Consider the following 19407-nt stretch of genomic DNA (forward strand, 5'->3'; position numbering starts at 1 on the left):
ATGTATATAAAATTGTAAAAATTCCACAATCAACTTCAATTTTAAATAATATTATACATAACATTATAACAGTTAAGAGGATAATTTATTATTATTTTGGTTTTACTAATCATAAAAATAAACATTAAGTTCCATTTCGTTTATTCTTTCAATTTGTTCAGTTGTAGAAAAAGTATAGTGTGCAACATGTGTGAAAAGTACTTTCCTCACTCGCGTGTTTGCGGCACAATCTTCCACATTCGTGAGAAAAGTTGAACTTTTCCGACTTGTTGGACAATATATTATTTTTACAAAACAAATATTGATAACTTCGACAAATTTCATCTTTTATTTTTACGTTGAATCAAATAAACTGCTTGAGGTGGCTCCACATTTTTTCAAAACTGTTCGTTTTATGAATTTTGTCCATTGCTCATAACTCTATATGATAATACAGTCGTATTTGAAATATAAATAGATTTCGGCTGCCTAACAGACATTTCAATTTCCAGTATGTCCACAGAAAATTTATACGGTAATCAGGGCAATCAGATATATAGCAATAGGGATTAATGACCCTATGTTTGGAGGTCACGTAATAAATAACAGATTTCTGAAGATATTAGGGTGAATTCTAGCTGGAGAAACATGGAAAAAGACGTGATAAGTTACGTAAAAAAGTGTCACGACTGTCGGTCTACAAAGCGAAGCCAGGCCAAGGAAAAATTTGTCATAACGGACACGGCGATAATACCATTTGATATTGTGGATATAGACACAGTAGGACAATTTGTCGAGGGTAGTATAAGAAGTCGTTACTGTATAACGATGTTATGTGAAGTGGAAAATTATGCAGTTATCAGTTAAAGACAAAGAAGCTCAAACAATTTAGTTTGGAATATTCCACAACTCCATACCAATATACGGCTTAATAAAAGAGATGAGAGAAGATCAGGAAACGGAATACGAAAACTTTATTTAACAAGTATGCTAGAAATTTTAGGAATAAAACATAAAAAATGTTTGCTTGCTGCTACAATATAACACCAAACACAAATTACACCATTTGAGTTAGTGTATGAGAGAAAACCGAACATACCAGAACAGGCACGGTATGACTTTGAGACGTATCACAACGAACTTAGGTACAAACTCTAATATGCACACAACCGGGCTAGACAGTTCTTATTGAAGCATGTTAGATGGGGAAAAGGAAAATGAGCAAAACTCATCCCCCGTAGATTTTAAGGTTGAAGAATTAGTGCTGGTAAAAGGGGGACTCTCAATATTTAGATCCATATCTAATGACAAAAATAGAAGGTGTAAATTGCAAACTTGAACAAGATACAAATAAAACTGAAACAAGTTGTGTAAATATAACTTATTATTAGTTATAATAGATGAAGGACACGAACATTAGAAATGTGACGTACTTTAACATAAACAGTAAAGGACCGAAGTGCAAATGGTCAACGTAGAGAAAAATTCCAAGTGTAAGTTTTCTCTTCCAAGAGAGGGTGATGTGGTGGTTATTAACCCCGAAGGTAATAAAAAGCCAATATGAACCGACGCGAGAACAAGGTTAATAGAAATCAAAGTTACTTTCATAATATTGTTAAACATTTAAAAGTTAGTTTAGGAATTTGCGTGAACATAAATTCTGTATAAATAAACAAAGCGTGAATTGATCACTATTTGTCTAAGATAATCTTAAACAAATGTTATGAAGAAAATATATATTGATAGTTTTTAGTCATATAAAAGAGTTTTATATAGATATATACGGTGGTATACAATATTATACAGTGGAATATAAAATTGTATTTCTTCTTTATCGCATTTCACACAACACTTTTCTATCGGTCCACTCATTTTCATGGATAGCTCTGTCTTTCGTGCTCTGGTCCTTGGGGGTCTTCCTCGTCTACTTATATTCTGCGGTTGATACATCAATGCTTTCTTCGGCAACCTATTCTGCGCCATCCTCATCACATGTCCGTACCAGAGCAGTTGCTTAGTCTGTATTCTCTCTGAAGTCGTGTATACTCGACCTGTCCTTCACCTTCATTCCGTATATCTGGATATCCTGCACGATCTTCTCAAGTAGTCCATTTCCACAGCCTCCATTATTTTATCCTGTCTATCCGTCAGTTGCCAGCACTCGCAATAATACACTAAAATAGACTCCACTATGTCTTTGTCTTTATAATGTTTAGTTTAATTTTTTCTAGCCAAAGTTATAAGTTAAAAATTTGAGTAGCTTTTATCTCTTGTTGTGAAAATAATATTCAAATTATGGGCTAAGTTCAGTTGAAGTGAATGCCTCCTCAGTTAACTGAAATTAAGAAAGCTGCCATTATTGCCAAATTGGAAAATGACTGGTCTATCAAAAGACTGACCACTCATCTAGGTCTTAATGCGAGAACTGTAGCAAAAGTGAATAAGCGATGGGAACAAGACGGGACCTTGCGTGGAAAGGTTAAGTCTGGATTGATTTATTTTTTAATAGAATATTCCTTTGAATCAGCTACTAATGCTGCACGTACAACAAACTTTAATTACAGCTTCGGATTTGAAAAACTGTGCAGGTACTAGGAAAGCATTGCTTTCATATGAGTTCTAGCAATCCAGAGTTGTGTTTACACTTAGTTATCTGCATCGGGATCTGGGCTTTTAGAACCGAATTGTCTTCACGGAGGAAAAAACATCAAGCCGTGCAATGACGGGTGTATTCGCGTTGAAGAACGATAAGTTGACGGAAGTAATAAGTCCAGCGATTGATGGACCTGTCGTTTGTTGGAGAATTGGTGCAAGTTAGAACTCTAGTTTACAATATTGTTGTTGTCGATAAATCAAACTCCAGCTGTACTATGTCGATTCAGAATGAGGTTTTCTAGTAATAGTGAGTGATGGATTTACTGCGCTTTAGTCTTAAAAATAAAAAAGGGACTTCGCTCCAATTCTCAAGCATACCTTGTAACGAACAAATAGGTTTGAATAGTCAGGATACGGCTGAACTGAAAGGGTTAATGCTATAATGATTTTTTTTGTAAATATATAGAGCTTTAAGTTTATTATCATATATTACGACAGTATAAATATAAATTTTAAGCTAAAAAATTGTGTAGAACTTGAGTTACAGCGTTCTGAACACCCCCGCCTCGAAAAAATGAGCTCACACTTCCTCCACGATTCCGGTTGATCGGCTTATCTGAAATAAAAAAAACGGCGTTCTAATATGTAAACCTAAATGCACGGAATGGCCTATTATCAAATGAATATACAAAAAATTGAGCTTTTGGTAAAAATTTGAAATAAAAGTTGCAAATTTTGCGTTTTTTTTTTGTTTTTTGCTATAAAAAAATAGAAATTTTGGAAATTTTCTATTGATAATAGTTCATTTCATGCGTTTACATGTGTTGAGTGTTCCCTATAAATTTCAAGTCATTCGGTCAAGCCGTTTTTGAGATACGATGGAGAGTTTGAAAAACACAGTTTTGAGAAAAACGCGTTTTAAAGTTTCAAGTACAATTAAAATTATGAAAATCTCAACTCACCCTCAATCGGCGATGTCTGGTCCATTCCTTCCTCTTCCTTTTGAAACTCTTTCAATATTGGTAAACATGGTAACAAACGTCAAGTAAATGTATATGAGTAAAAAATTTACAAAAATCTGTCCCAAGATTTACATGTTATTTCAATGAACTGAAGTGTAGTATTTAGCTGCTTTCCATTTACATCGAAGTGAACTTGCCACTCAGTTATGTGAGTATCTTATACTCAAATAATGATGTCGCTGCTCAGTGAATAAAAGGATCACATAATGCGAGTTTATATTCTCAACAGCTACTCCCCCTAGAGATCAAATGTAGCTAGCCTCAAAGTAACCAAGTAACTAAGGCCATGCGAGCAATTGACTTCCTTACCTATTAATAAATTCCGCATCGCATGACAAATTAAGGTTTAATGTATATTGTAGAAAGTTTTGAAATATTCAGAATAACATTAAGATTTTTACATTCGTTTTTAAAATCGCCGAATTTTTATTTGGTAAGTTTCTTCAAGGAAACTTTTCTGTATAAGGCTGCAATAGAGTTTCCTAAACACTCGCCTAAGGTTAATAACATGTCAGTGTATTGAAAATTTGAGTACATCTTCATTAACAATATCTAATTTAACAAATAACAAGGTTTCAGTAATGTAATTATTATTGACTCAACGTCATAACTATCAATGAATAACAGATTTCTATAGCAAATTCAGAGAAAATGCTAAATATTTTTCAGTTTTCTATATGTCCTAGAGATGGGATCGCCTTTTTTGAAGCTCCCTGTATAATAAATAACTATTTTTATGCCTCATATAAAATTTGGAAAGTGGAAAGTTTTAAGCTGAAGATTTTCAATATTCTTTTTACCATTTGTAAACCACTTCAGTTAGGAATAAATTGTAGAAAAAAAAACTACAAAATTTTGAAAATACATGTGAAAATGTTCTATTTTCTATTACATTTGACGTAAAGTCACTTATATCCCTCAGTTTTTCTCTTTACTTCCATTTATTATCATTACGATTAAATTATAATATTAGAGGATAAAAAAACACTAATAATTTGAACATATATTAACATATTTTTTTACAATGTAACAGTTGTAAAAAATAAAAATAATAAATATAAATAATATTCGTTGAAATACGGCCGCTTTAGTATTGTCAATAAATCAAAATTAGACCAAATACAATAACTTAGGCCTTGGATAATGATCTAAATATAAATTTTTCTAGTATGTGCTCTTTTATAAACAAACAACTACCCAACATTAGCCAGAAACATTTTTTATTTATCTCATATCTAAACCACCAGCTATTTATTAAAATTTAACATTTTTAAAATAGGGTACTTACATGGTTTGAGAAAAATATTGTTTTGGATAGTTTATATATATTTTTTTAATCTTTGATCAATATTTATACAGAAAAAAATTATTGAAGATTCAAAAATATTGAAGGTAGTTTAAATATTTTTTATATTTTGAATTGAGTTATTTAACTCACTGAAAGGGTTAACGAGACAATTTTAGGTAAGTTGATTCTTTGAATGAAAATACATTAATTTAAACCAGTTTAAATATTAAGCAATGTTCCAACCTTGTAGAGACCTCCTAATACAAGATGAGATTTTTTTTAAAATGGATTCAAAAACTAGAGAAATCTTTGGTCTTATTACCTGATGTGTCCTATTTTAATATTTGTTAGCTGGACAGATCCGAAAGATGAAAATATATTACTAATCATGCTTTTTAACATAAAAATAATTGTGTGCATGGAAACGATACCGCAGTTTGATTTCATCTTGTTGATTCACTTTCTTATTAAATTTGAGAATTTTTAAGAAACTACACAAACTTGAAGATACTGTTCGGTTATAATCAAATTGTTGAAAATTATAGTCAATAAACTATAAAATAAGCTTAAGCTGTACATATGTCACAAATGAAATAGTTGTTGATGTAGATATAAAACTAAATTTGAAAATGAGGTATTTATATCAAGGGATATATAAAAAAAGTTTACTGGCTCTAGGTATACAATATTTTAAGAATGTAAAATACTTATTATCTATTGTACGTATAAAACATTTACTAATCTACATCGTTTTTTTTTTATTTCTTCAAAAAGTGAACACATCAATTGAAAACTAAATGTTACAAAAACAATTATCGAAAGAGATCGCAAAAAGATATACAATGTAATCCAGAATTGAGTTGAATTATGTCCAAAAATAAGTGCATTTCTTTTTTCGAAAACTCAACTATGTAGGTGTATCTTATTTAAAATTACGAATATTAAAAATATATATGGTCACTGCTATTAAAATAAACAGTAACATTTATTTAACAATCTTTTTATTGAAAGTAATGCTCAATACATAAGCAGAATAATGGGTACTACATTGTAACCAGATACATTGATTTTTATCTAAGACACACATACATAAAACTTGACATATATCAGCTGTCAATTGTGACAGTATCAAGAACAAATGAGAAACATTAACAGTATTTTTTTTCATGATTCTGGACCACTTTGTATGAAGCCATCGAAGAGAAATATTTCTCATAATAACTATGATCAAGTATGACAAGGATTAAATAAAAATAAATAGGTTATAAATAACTACTAGTGTATATAAAAAAACTTTTGAGTTGATTTATTTTCCAGAATCATAATTTTGTTAATAACTTTTGTTACGCTAACCATCCAGCCATCGAGATACTTAAGAAAGACTTTTCTGTGTTACTTCAACTATATAGAAGAAGTTTCTATGTTTCTATAAGTCTGGTTATTTTCTTTTGTTGAAAAGTTTTTACTGTGTTTGTTTTGAGGGTTGTTTTTATTTTTAAAACTTCTGCTTCAATTATAATCATTATATCATGTAAGTATTTTCTTATTTAGAAACACCTTCATTGGATCACAAAATATTTTAACAAAATTATGATCATGGAAAGACGCATAAGTGTTAAACCGGTGTTTATTCCAAAAATATAAAAATTTGAGCAAATTTTGCTAAGAAATATATAACAACTTCGAAGTGTAAAATATACCTAATAATATTTGTTTTTTTGCCAATTGGGTCCTTACATACATATTCATTTTTATTCTTTAGATCTAGAGTTAAAAAACTATTTGATAATTATAAAAGTTTAACAAATATCATAGTACTTTTAAAATCATCAAACAGGGACCTATTTGAAAAACAAAAATTGGAACTTCGAAAGAGATGAATTGCAAAATATTATAACTGAATGAAAATTTACTAAGCATTTCTTAAATTGATTTGATAATATTATAATACACTCTTTTACAATATTTGACCAAAACATAAAAGTTTTTCCAAAAAATTCATCTATCAACATTCCTCCTCCTTTTGTAAACAATCAGAAAAGATCCAGAATATTCAATGACTGTATACTTTTATAAGAAAAGGACAACTTACACAGGAAAGAAGAATAACCTAACCAATCAAACAACCTAACTATCCCTCAAACGACCTATTTTATAGATAGTTTGAGCAGATGGCTCAAAGTCAAGTACTAACATAAATCAGAAATTATATCTAAAATATGGTTGCCAGCTAATTGGTTATAGCCTAAGCAAGTAGTTTTTGATACTCACAAAGATTATAAGAGTAACATTAAATAATATAGTAGGAATCCGTAAAAAAATCTCCCTATGATATATGTATGAATTTGAATAAAATGTTTGGTGTACTGCTTTCACCGTGAAAGCAACATGTTCTCCAACAACGATGATGAAGTTATAACGATGTTTGTTTATTTGCGATTGAGAAGAAAACGAAAACACTTTCGGAGACATCCTTACATTGAAAATAATTTCAACCGTGGCGTATTTGTGATGATGAATATTTTCACTCTATGCACAGAATGACCTCTACCCAAGCTTTCTCGATAAAGTTCTTACATGAATATTCAGGTAGTGTGTAAGTATACAGACACGTGTGTTTTTCAATCTCTAGCACCAATTTTAACACTTCAGAACCTAGAGATATTATTTCATACAAAAAATGCGAAAAAATTTTAAATATTCCGCAGCTACTCACTCTGGTGAATCCCACAGACCAATCCGAATATCATTTGATAACATAGCGTCGGTGTATGCATACGGAACAGACTGCCAATGAAGGAACGGCTTTACATTAAATTTCTTTCAAGTCATGAAGTGATCCCAATTTTTTAATTGATTAAGTTATTCATTCCAAAATTTTATAATGGATTTTTTTCGGGAAAACTCTGAAAACTGAACCCAATTAACAATTGTTATTTATTCCAAAACTAGCCTAATGGAACTAGCAAAAAAATTGGATTATATTCTTTTCTCATAGTGTTATACACATGTAAAATCCAGAATTGAAAAAAAAAGAAACGAAAATGAGCAAACATACTGCCTGTCAATCACAAAAAACTAATACAGGTACAACATATACAACATTGAACACTTTATATAACATCTAAGCTGTATGCATATGCCTTAAAATAATCATAATAAAAGCTCTAAAAAAGTCAACAGATATATACTTATAACAATATGCACTTGCCCAATTTTTGTAGTTTTTTCTTTTTTCGTCTTTCGTTCTCGTTTTGGGGTTGATTTCGTATAATTCTCACTACCTACAAAATATAATATTTCAACCAAACTCAGTAACATTAGAAGTGTTACATCCAGAAGGAATAATTTATGAAAAGTGATTTAATTGAAAAAGTATTCTGAAAAAAAATTATCAATTTTTTGAGTTTATGATTCGCTTAATCAGTTGGTCTTCTTTATGTTTTACTTTCTACAGCAAATACAGTGCTGTTAACATAACAAGCAAATTTGTTATAGATAAAACAACATCTTGATAGGCCAAAATCGTACCCCTGTCAAATTTTCAATGTGGTTATGATATGAAATTTTTCAGACATTGGGTATGGAGTAACTAATAATATATGTACTAGTGGACGTTTGTAATCAGTTTTCTTAAGAAAAAAATGGATGAAATATGTTGATATTGTCATCACAGTTCTCTAAGTTGTTAAAACATAAAATCTAATAATTCCTTCCAGATGTAATACTTTTTATATCGTTGAGTATGTATACATATAGAATGTCTCACACATTATCTTGTGAAATTTTTAGAGAAACCTTGAAGACAATAAAAATTAAGGAAATCAAAACAATAGATAAGGGTTATACAAATGACATTAAGAGTGTCTATAAACTAATTTAGAATTAATGTGTTTATTGCAATTCCAACATCGTCGTTGTTGCAGTTTTTCTGCAGTTTTCCTGTAGCCTGGTGAACCGGTTAACCAGCCAAATGGTCGACGATAGGAAATCATACAGTCGCAGCTGAACAAGCCCGCTCCCCAATTTCCCGGTTTACCACTAAAAATATCCAAAAAAAAAACAACAAAATAATAAAATATATTCCCAAACTGAGGAGAACCGTTTTAACTTATGCTGGAGCTCTCTTTTTGTCTTCTTTGAGCCACTTGGTCGTCTATTTTTTCTTCTTTTTTCTAGCCTAGACAGTACAATCACAAACCAATTCACCACAACCCCAGCCCTGCAGAGGAACAAATCCTATATCAGGGCCAACTCTAACGAACACAATCTCTCTATTTCTAGCAATTCTGACTAAAACTAAAATTTACCTCATGAAAAGTTGCGTCTATATTCAACGGTGGATCTTTTGCGCTAGTTTCAATGTACGGAATCCCTAATTTATGAGCCAAATCCCGTCCTTGCTCTTCAGTCACTTTACGTAAATGTACAAGATCTACTTTGTTTGCCACAAGTAACATTGGATATGTGTCCCTGAAAACAACATAATTTCTATTTGGTCTAATTTGTAATAATAAAAAAAACACAACATAAAGAACACCTGTGATAAGAAATGAGGACAAGACCCACTCCAACTAGGGAGGGTAAACAAGAATTTTAGTAATAAACATATCAAAAAGTGGCAAAAGGTATTTTTTCTATAAAATAATAGAATTTCGTTTTGTTTATTGCTTAGTTCAGTTTTCCCTTTCCCTAATGTAGCAGCTTCCATATTACTCAGGCCCTTAGCTAAAGACAGACTTATGGGGCGAAGTCTCACCTAGCACAATGGTTTGACTTGAACGCGGTTTGGGAGGTTAGGGTTCTCCTTGAGGCAAAATGTTTATCAGATTTACTGGGGTCTACTGTAAGTCAATATTTCTTGTATTAATTACGTCTCAAGTTACATCTGAATATTATAAATAAAAATTTACACACATTTGATCAATAAACAAAATAGAACCACGTTAAAACTCACCTATCTTTGACACGTAATATCTGAGTATGAAAATTTATAATATTTTCATAACTATTTTTATCAGTTACCGAATATACCAATAAAAATCCATCCCCTTTCCGCATGTACTGTTCTCTCATGGCACTGAATTCTTCTTGACCAGCTGTATCAAGAACTGAAAATTCGAGATTTAAAACACTTCTATATACATGAACATTTCACAATAACTTACCATCTAGCATACACCATTGTCCATCTACTTCTACATGTTGTAAATAACTGTCTTCTATAGTAGGATCATAATCAGTAACAAATAATTTTTGGAAAAATTGAATGGTAATGGCACTTTTACCGACTCCTCCATCTCCAACAACTACTAATTTGACTGTTGGTAAATTTTCATTTGGTGGTCGAGTCATAGCTCCTCTGGCACTGAATTTTCTACTTCTGCTACCTATTGTGATTTACTATTTTCAAACAATAAGGGAATTCATCTGCCTAATCTGAAAGGAAATCATTGATTACCTACGAAATTAATAATTATAATAGTACATATTTTATTGGTTTATTTACCTATCTAATCTAAGTGTATAGACTATTTCACAGAGTGTAAAAATGACTGGAATACTATCATAATAAATAAAAAATAACAATCTTGAGAAAACATCTCTTTAACCACCATTAAATAATGAACAAATTTATTTTAAGAAATGACAATCGAAAATATTTAAGCGTAGGAATGTAATGTGTATACACCTATAAAAATAAAAATTATCGATTTTAAACAATCAATAATAAAACGTAAAATTTAACAGGTGTCTAAACGTTTCAAATAATAGTTACTATATAATTACCTACTCATAATCAAATGTGGAACAACAGTTAAACTGAAATTGTTCCTTGTTTTAAAATTAAACTAAAATTAATGAAATCAACTAGAGCTCAATGACCTTGAGCCGGAAAGTGTTTTCTTCTCATTCACTCTAAAATAAAATTATGTATTTTTAGTTTTTCAATATACACCAAGAGGGCACTAATCGGATTCATAAACAAATTTTGATACAAAAGAAAGTAATTTTCCTATTTTGAGTCTATGTATTTATCAGAATATTATGATTTTCCAAATATAGCACTGTTTCCATTTTTTTTATATTTATACATATAATTGAACGCCACTGACTTGATGACTCAACTTGTAGCGTGTGAAGTAGGACTGATAATTGAGTGTTCTCTTGGATCAGAAGAAAGTGGGAGTTTAAATAAAAAAAATTAATCAGTTTGTTTTGAATTAAATACTAGTTCGTAGTATGATCTGATATTTAGCGATTAATAGCGCTTTACACGGAATATAAATATTATATTTTGGATAAATCGTATATTGAATAGGTGAGTACTTTTAAAAAGGTCAATAACCATAGGGTAGGTATAAGAGTAAACACGGCACGCCTATTTTTTATACATTTTATTGGATTTTTAGTACAAAAATGGCTAAAAAAACTACAGTACAACCTGCCTTACACAAGGTAATAATGGTAGGCAGTGGTGGAGTTGGCAAATCAGCCCTCACATTACAATTTATGTATGATGAATTTGTAGAGGATTATGAACCAACAAAGGCAGATTCTTACAGAAAAAAGATACTTTTAGATGGAGAAGACGTTCAAATTGATATTCTTGATACAGCTGGTCAGGAGGATTATGCTGCTATTAGGGATAACTATTTTAGGAGCGGAGAAGGATTTTTGTGCATCTTTTCAATAACAGAAGATGAAAGCTTTCAAGCGACTCAAGAATTCAGGTGAGCATTTACTTCTCTTCCTCAGATATCTACTCATAAGGACTTATTATTATCTTACAACAGATAAATGCAATTCTCTATCATAATATTAAAAATGGAAGTTTAATGATTCGATAACATTATTTTGAATTTAAGACATTTCACCACCAAGATTAAGAAATTTCAATATGAGCTGTATGATATAAACTATTTATATTGTTCACAACACTAACTTGATCTTTTTACTACTGTTTCCTCAATTTAGTACTTAAAATGATTTTCCTTTCATGTCTTTAATTGTGAAAACTGATGTTTAGAAGATGCAATTTAAGTTTTGTCAAGACAAAATCCTGTACTGTACTACTCTTTTCAATACTCCCTGATTAAGGTCTATTAGAGATACTTCATGTACACTTCTGTTCACTGAAATAGCATTCAAATGTTAGAACAGATTGCATTGCAATTTCTTAGCTGTGTAAATTTACTTGACATTTGTTGCGATGGTTACTAATATTAAGTTATCAGGTAAGTATTTGCAAAAAATTTTCTATATACCATAATTATTAACTCTTTCAGTCCAGCTGACTCTGGTAAATCCTTACTATTCAAACTCATTTGTTCCTTACAAGGGATGCCTGAGAATTTCTTTTTTCTGGAGACTACTATAAGGCCATCACTCACTAAACTAAAAATTTTTTTGCGTTCTATCTATAACAACAAATACTCTTTTTTCTCCATCATTCTGAATTGACCTAGAAAAGCTTTAGTTGATATGGCCATTTGGTGCATACCAGAACTGCGACTTCAGTTGCTTTGATATCAGTAAAGACCTCGGCAATGATTTGGCAGAAAGATCCGTCTCCTATACTGGAAGGATTAAGATAACGTCCCATGACCTGTTATAGTACAGGCCGCATCAAAAGTAAATCACTTTTAAAAAATTCATAATAAAACTTGAAAATACAGAAGTAATACTTATAATGGTGATAAAACACTAGATCGAAGAATAAAAGTATTTGACAACAAATAATTGAATAGGGGAAAAAATTTTTTAGTATTTAATTAGAGTTCCATTCTTTTCAATCACTTTTTCTAATCTTGGCATAGAGTGAATTTAATTCCAACAAATATTTTTATGGGACGAAAATTCCTTTTATAATTTTTTTTGCCCACCACCCCTATACATTTTCAATGGGCTTTAAATCAGGACTAGTAGCCGGCCACAGAATTAAACCTTGCACCAATTCTCTAACAAATGCTAGGTCCATTGATATTCTTCTAAGCTCATCCAATTTACTGCACATTTTCTGGGCTTACTACTTTTGTCAACATATTGCTCTTCAAATCTTGAATTTGGTTGTCTGTAAGTGAAGAGGTGATGTCGGCAGTTAATCGCTATTTTTAAGAACTTGACGATTCTTATTATAAACAGGGTATTGGTATATGGTCATACATAATCATCCATCCATCATAATGTATAATTTAGAAAATTAACTTGAATATAAGCTCTGATTTCGCAATTTTAAAGGCCTATAACATATGAGAATTTTTTTTATGTCACATTATTTTCACGTCATCTACCCACTCCCGAATTTTTGACTCAAGTCCCAGTATACTAATTATTTGCTATTTTTAGGGAGCAAATACTTAGGGTGAAAAATGATGAAACCATTCCATTTCTTCTAGTTGGTAACAAGTGTGATTTGGAAGATAAAAGAAAAGTTTCTATACAAGAGGCCACTGACAGAGCCAAACAATGGGGAGTTCCGTATGTTGAAACATCAGCTAAAACGCGGGAACATGTGGACAAGGTCAGTAAAAATGTTCGTATTTCAATTTGTACATAAATTTTTTCAAGCATAAACATTTATTTGCTGTACTATTAGAGGAAGTCGAAAGTTCATAATTTCTCACTTGTAAAATTTTAACCACCTTCATTATCTGGTTCTGATTCACACATCTAATAATAGCTGATTAGTAACACTTGAAATTATAAAAGTTATCAAGTAAATTATCAATTCAAGTCATTAATACCTGGGAATCTAATATCTAATACAATGAATAATTATATTTTGATTTATTAAAATAAGTAGACCGAATAAGCAGGGGGTGTACTATTTCATAGAAACAGTGTTTATTATTGGAATAGCTAGTGAAATGGTCATTGAAAAAAATTGATATACTTTTTTGTACTTGTTTTAATTCTTTATATTCATACTTGACTATTATACCAGCAGTTGACATAGTTTCTTGTACTTGTTTTAGTTTTTTATAGTCACACTTGACAATTATACCATCAGTTGACTTGTTTTCATTTTTTATAGTCATACTTGTCAATTATACCACCATTACATATTAGTTGCCGAGAAATTAATTTTGTTGCTACTACAATAAATCCGATACTGCATGAGTATACAATAATATCAAATTTCTCTCACTGTATGGGGTAATTTGGGCCAATAATTTTGTGACTTTAGGCGACTTGGATAAAAATAATAGAGGAAATTTTGTTATTAATTAGATGCCAAAGATTCAATTTTTATTAATATTAATTGATTACTGTATTAAACGTTTTAGGTGTTCTACGATCTAATGCGAGAAATCAGGGAAAGAAAAACTGAAGAAAACAAAACCAACAACGGCAGAGGAAAGGACAAAAACAGCAAGAAAAAGAAACGTATATGCAGTATTCTTTAATATGTATAAATATGTGTTTGTTTAATTGCTTTTTGTGTAATATTTAAGAAGCAACGCGTTAGGGATGACCAGATAATCCACTTATAATTTGAAAGTTTCCATTTTGGTAGTCCCAACGACAGTCTTAGTTTGTAAGATTTCAAAATCTCAGTGATTTTGTTCGATAAATTATTTTGGTTGGACGAAATATTTATTAAATCACTTTGTGTTAAAGAAATATGTTTTTGTCAAATATTTCTATCTAGAATTAAAAAGTAATTTATTTGGTGGGGTTTACTGGGCAAGTTGGAGAACTAAAATGTGTGAGTAAATTTTTCATAACTGAAAACAAAATGAATTGAGTATGATCAGAAAGTTAATACAAATATACCTGATTTGAGTATGAAATGCTAAGGAACTAGAGGTAGCTCATCAATTTTAGTTTTAAAACTTGTCAAAAAATGTCCTCTATTTGTTATATATAGGTATTTAATAAAAGGGAAGCCTTGTGCTCTTATTTCATATCTTTTGGGGAAATACATTTTGTATAGGCAATTTTATATGTAGCTTTGCCAAATTTTGTAGCTTATTAAATTAACTTTGCTATATTACAAGCAATTTATTATGGTACGAAATATATAAATAAGGAAAGGCTGATTTATCGATTATTAAAACTATATGCTTTGCACGCTGTTGTATATGTGTTTTATGTATTATATTATGTTAATTGCTGCTGTGTAAATTTTTATGTGAACAAATATTGGGTGGTGTAAATTCGGCCAGATAACAGATAGATGCCCTTTAGTTGTGGTAAATTCGGCCAGATAGCAAGTAGATGATCTTTTGGTGTGGTGAATTCGGTCAGATAGGAGGTAAATGACCTTTTGGTGTAATAAATTTGGTCGGCTAGAAGGACGATGACCTTTTGGTGTGGTAAATTCGGCCAGATAGCCAGTAGATTACCTTTTGGTGTGGTAAATTTTGCCTGAGAAATGTGGGATGTAATATTTGTAGATGTAAACTCGGCAAGTTTCTTCTAGTCTGTATTAGTGAACCCACTGACAATTCCGTTTGGTGCTGTTTCTTAGCTTCAGTCTCTGTTCTTGTCCCTCTCAAACCCGAGAAAGAGATCTACTAATCCACTCCATCGACTTCAAGATCTTATGGGAATGAAACCTAACCTAACCAGTTCTTCTTGAGGATGGTATGAACTGATGCCCTGCAAATATTTTTTTTTGTTCCCTTCCAACTCCACCTACTTCTGTGCGAAAATATTTCAGTAATAAAAAAACAAAATTGCATATACAGAATACAGATAATATTAAATGCTTCCTGTACACAGGTACCTGTGACACATTTTAGCATTTTACTAGTAAATTAAAATAACTTTTGTGAAACCTTAGGTCAGGTAATTGATTTGACCGATTTTACGTCCCCCGCAATTATTGAAATGTGTCGAAATTTGACTGGATCATCATAAAACTCTCGAATATTTATACGAAGAAGTTGATACATAATTTTTAGTTTTATTAAAATCATATATTCTGTGATTTATTTCTATTTCAGATAGTTTTCCGTTAATTGAGTAAAAATCAAGCTACAGATTTTTATTAGGATTAATGAGTTATGGTCATTTTTCCACTGGCACCTTCTTAAACGTAAATTTACCAAATTTTACTGTCATTAAATTTCAGGGTAAAGAAAACATTTTGATAGCATTTTCTCTGTTTTGATGTTAAAACTTTTGATCAGTATGTGTATTAGGTAAAACATGATTAAGATTTAATTATAGAACAGTTTATGAGTTATCATTCGAAAATCGAAAAATAAAGTTGGAATTAAGTTCAATGACTTGATAGTTTACTTTTTTAACTTATGACACTATTTGAGAGGAAGTGCGAAATGTTAAACAACAAATTATTGAAAATTTCAATCTAATGAATGCCAAGTGTACAAAATTATATTCATCCAAATTAACAAAAAATGCCCTAGTGGAAAGATTAGAAAGCAAATGTCGAACAAAGCTTGGTTAATGAAAGAACGTTAGATATAAATGAGATTTTTATAAAAATATAATAAAGATTATAGATGCCAAAGATATGTGGAAAATGTCTGAAAAACCCCAAAATAAAAAGTAAAGTTGTAAAATTTATAATTAATTTGAGTTTTTCATAATAAAAGATTTGGTTGCCATGTTCCATTGTACGAGCCTATGTATTTAACGTAGGATTTTGTAAATCGTATTGAACCAGTGATATTTAACATTCTATAATTCTGATTGTATGATAAAATGTAATATTTTGGCTTAGTTTTTTTCACAAATTTGTACTGCAAAATGAATAAAGATTTTATTTCACATATAACTATTTTTGTACAATCATTTATTATACTTATAAGAGAGGGTAAGAAGTTTTTCAGTTTATTAATAAATGCAATTAGAAAAAGCTACAAGGTCGGTAGGGAAAATGTAATGTATTTTAAATTGTTGGCTTCTTTGTTTGGGCCATGCAGTTACATGAACTGCTACTTTGCCAGAGAAAGTGATAAAACATATAAAAGAACTAACGTCAAAACGATCTTGTACCCTTGACTGCTTTCAAGGACTGAATTTACGCACAGCCCTGTGAGGCCCAGGCCTAGGGGGGCAAAATTTTTGAAATGCCAGAGTTTTAGAGTGGAAAAAAAGTAAAGTCAATCCATTAAAAAATGGTTCAGATTAGTTATTATAAAAAAATTTTTATGGAATATACACTGTAAAAACAGTCAAGTCAAGAGGAAAAATCACGAACCGAGAAATTTTTCTTGGTTTGAGTATATTTTTTTTTTAATACAAAGTACTTATTTTTTCTTTTCAAAATAGTTTTCTTCGAGATTTTTTTCCTTGAATGAAGTTAACAGTTTTCAGTGCATTTTAATTCAATTAATTAATTTCTCAATTTGAGGGTAAGATGTTAATTTTTAGTAGATCAATTATAGTTTTTATCAAGTAATGTTTGTCACTTTTCTTTTGCTGGGGAGTATAAGAGGAATAGCAGTCCAAGTAACGGTATGGTTTATTTTGTGTTGGGCTAAATAAACTTTTTGTGGTAGTCCGCTATTTTATTCCGTTCGCTTTTACAAAAAAATTTCTTTTATGTTTTATTGACTGACAAAAAAAGTTGAACACATAATATATGTTCGACACAAATAAAACAATTTTTGAATCTTGTCACATATACCTAAACAATTATTAAATTTTTAGAAATCAGCATAGGGGTTTAGCAATTAGTAGCATTCAGTTCAGATGTTGAAATTAGTGAATTTTGTTATGAAGGTTTTTTTGTAAGTTCGAAATGACTCTAAGCGCGGCTTGAGTATTGCGGTTATAGAGCAATGGCTCAGGTTATCGTAAAACGATTCCAGAATAAATAAGATCGTAGTTTGATACTTTTGGCTCTTGTAGATTGGTTTAAAAGAACCTGGATAAACCTAAATCAGTGGTTTTAGTGTAAAAGTATGATTAAAATAACATATATGTTAAATAACGCCATTCTTATTACATGATGGATGTATATTGTATAATTTGTAAATTGTATTGTGTGCACATATCAGACCAATAAAGGCGGTTTAGTATTATTAGTAGACATATAGTATATCATCTTTGGTCTTACTCGTTACATTGCTTCTTACAACCATCTGCTTTGGTGTAGAGGGTAACGCAGTGAGACGTGCAATGGAATGAGGTCATCTTCAGTGACGAATCTCTCTTTTGTTTCCTGATGCCCAATGGGCAATAATAAAAAATAGGCTTGACAAAAGACGATATTCCACAGTTGAAAAGGGCGTGTGCCCCAGACATCACATCATATTATGGATTACTATTATATATGGTAGTACATCACCATAAGTTTTCTCTTAAGACAACACGTCATCCTAGTGCTACGGTCAAGAAGTAGTAGAAGCTATTTGTCGTTCCACATCTTCACACCAAGCAAGACTATTTTCCAGCAAAAAATGCTAGAAAATATGTTATCTTTCATTACCATATCATCCATTTAATCTGGCCAAAAAGTTTCCAGACCTTTCTCCATTTGATTGATCGCAGACTGTTCTGCTGTTCTTTGAGATGGCTGGAAATGAATTACAATCTCATGGGAACCGAACCTACATAGATCAATTAATCATAAGGTTTCATAACACATTATTGAGCCAGCTTTCTGGTTAAGTCGTTTACTACTAAAACTTTTAAAATCGGATGATCACATATGAGTGTTTAAATTCTTTGTTCCAGTCAGTATATTATGCTAACATTTTATTTATCTGACTCTTGTTTTAGGGTGTTGTTTATTTTACTGTGCATGATGGATTAGGATCATTTTATTCTACTTTGAGGAATTGGTAAAACGAAGAAGCCATTAGAAAAGGTACAATCAATTTCTGATCAACAAGTTACATTCAAATGATTGTTACTTTTCTAACAAAAAACTACTAAAGCAAGAACTAATAAATACGCTATTATTTTTATATTTTCATTTTGTGTTTTTTTCCAGTGATTATGAAAATAAAGTACTATATTTGTTTGAGCACTTGAAAAAATTATTTTTATTTCAAAAGTTTTGACGTGATTTAACTGCAGTCAGTGAATAACTGGAATAAAAGAGTAATAAACAATGGAAATCACTTGCGGATTTTTGTTAAGTTTGACATAATAAGGGTTATCCAATTTCATTGTTTTAAATGCGCGTTGGTCGCGCGTACCGACAATTGTAGCAGCTACCAATCGTAAACAGTGAAAAAGTGAGAGAATTTTCAAGATTAAATTTCAATCTTCTATTAAATATTAGATTTTGAATAGACTAAACATATCTCCATTCATCTCACACCATCAAAAAGATTGGTATAATAAATGTAACGAAGGGCTACGAAAAAAAGTGGGAGCGGCTAGTCTAATAGTTGGAAAACTGTATTGTGAACATATAGGTAAGAAAACGTAAACGAAAGTTATTTTATTTTATTTTCTAATATATGCTGAAAATTTCGCTATTGAATAAAGTTAAAATTCATTGTCATGGATACATACAATGTAATAAGGTTCAAATTATTTAAAAAATGGTTGTTATGAGTGTGAAAATGGTTAAAAGATGTGGTAAGAAGA

At 30.7% G+C, this 19407-nt stretch overlaps 2 protein-coding genes across 5 annotated transcripts; one reads left to right on the plus strand and one right to left on the minus strand.

Moving 5' to 3' along the window:
- Window positions 1-4584: 4584 nt before the first annotated feature.
- Window positions 4585-11046, minus strand: LOC130449245 (ras-related protein M-Ras-like). 3 transcript variants are annotated; one of them, XM_056786934.1, is made up of 5 exons: window positions 10675-11046; window positions 10053-10323; window positions 9842-9995; window positions 9195-9357; window positions 4585-8168 (listed from the first exon to the last, which is right to left on the minus strand). In XM_056786934.1, exons 2-5 carry the CDS (start codon window positions 10237-10239, stop codon window positions 8076-8078), a joined length of 597 nt encoding a protein of 198 aa, XP_056642912.1. In that variant the 5' UTR covers window positions 10240-10323; window positions 10675-11046; the 3' UTR covers window positions 4585-8075. The 3 variants fall into 3 exon arrangements, with proteins under 3 accessions (XP_056642912.1, XP_056642911.1, XP_056642910.1); XM_056786933.1 differs by having other exon boundaries at window positions 10679-10839; XM_056786932.1 differs by having other exon boundaries at window positions 4591-8168; window positions 10394-10692.
- Window positions 11044-18848, plus strand: LOC130449244 (ras-related protein Ral-a). Of its 2 annotated transcripts, none has more exons than XM_056786931.1 (5): window positions 11044-11206; window positions 11298-11618; window positions 13234-13408; window positions 14175-14274; window positions 18589-18848. In XM_056786931.1, the coding sequence occupies exons 2-5, from the start codon at window positions 11305-11307 to the stop codon at window positions 18612-18614; spliced, it is 615 nt and encodes a 204-aa protein (XP_056642909.1). In that variant the 5' UTR covers window positions 11044-11206; window positions 11298-11304; the 3' UTR covers window positions 18615-18848. The 2 variants fall into 2 exon arrangements, with proteins under 2 accessions (XP_056642909.1, XP_056642908.1); XM_056786930.1 differs by having other exon boundaries at window positions 11049-11206; window positions 13234-13420.
- The last annotated feature ends 559 nt before the right edge of the window (window positions 18849-19407 follow it).

Source organism: Diorhabda sublineata, chromosome 10 (assembly GCF_026230105.1).
Source record: "Diorhabda sublineata isolate icDioSubl1.1 chromosome 10, icDioSubl1.1, whole genome shotgun sequence".
NCBI lineage: Eukaryota > Metazoa > Arthropoda > Insecta > Coleoptera > Chrysomelidae > Diorhabda > Diorhabda sublineata.

Excerpts from the sequence above, each read along its gene's own strand:
- LOC130449245 (XM_056786934.1), bottom strand. The coding sequence starts at position 10,239 with ATGACTCGACCACCAAATGAAAATTTACCAACAGTCAAATTAGTAGTT. Across the intron at positions 9,996-10,052 it reads ACAATGGTGTATGCTAGATG|TTCTTGATACAGCTGGTCAA; the intron begins GTAAGTTATTGT and ends TCGAATTTTCAG. Across the intron at positions 9,358-9,841 it reads ATATTACGTGTCAAAGATAG|GGACACATATCCAATGTTAC; the intron begins GTGAGTTTTAAC and ends TGTTGTTTTCAG.
- LOC130449244 (XM_056786930.1), top strand. The coding sequence starts at position 11,305 with ATGGCTAAAAAAACTACAGTACAACCTGCCTTACACAAGGTAATAATG. Across the intron at positions 11,619-13,233 it reads CAAGCGACTCAAGAATTCAG|GGAGCAAATACTTAGGGTGA; the intron begins GTGAGCATTTAC and ends TGCTATTTTTAG. Across the intron at positions 14,275-18,588 it reads AAACAGCAAGAAAAAGAAAC|GGTGTTGTTTATTTTACTGT; the intron begins GTATATGCAGTA and ends CTCTTGTTTTAG.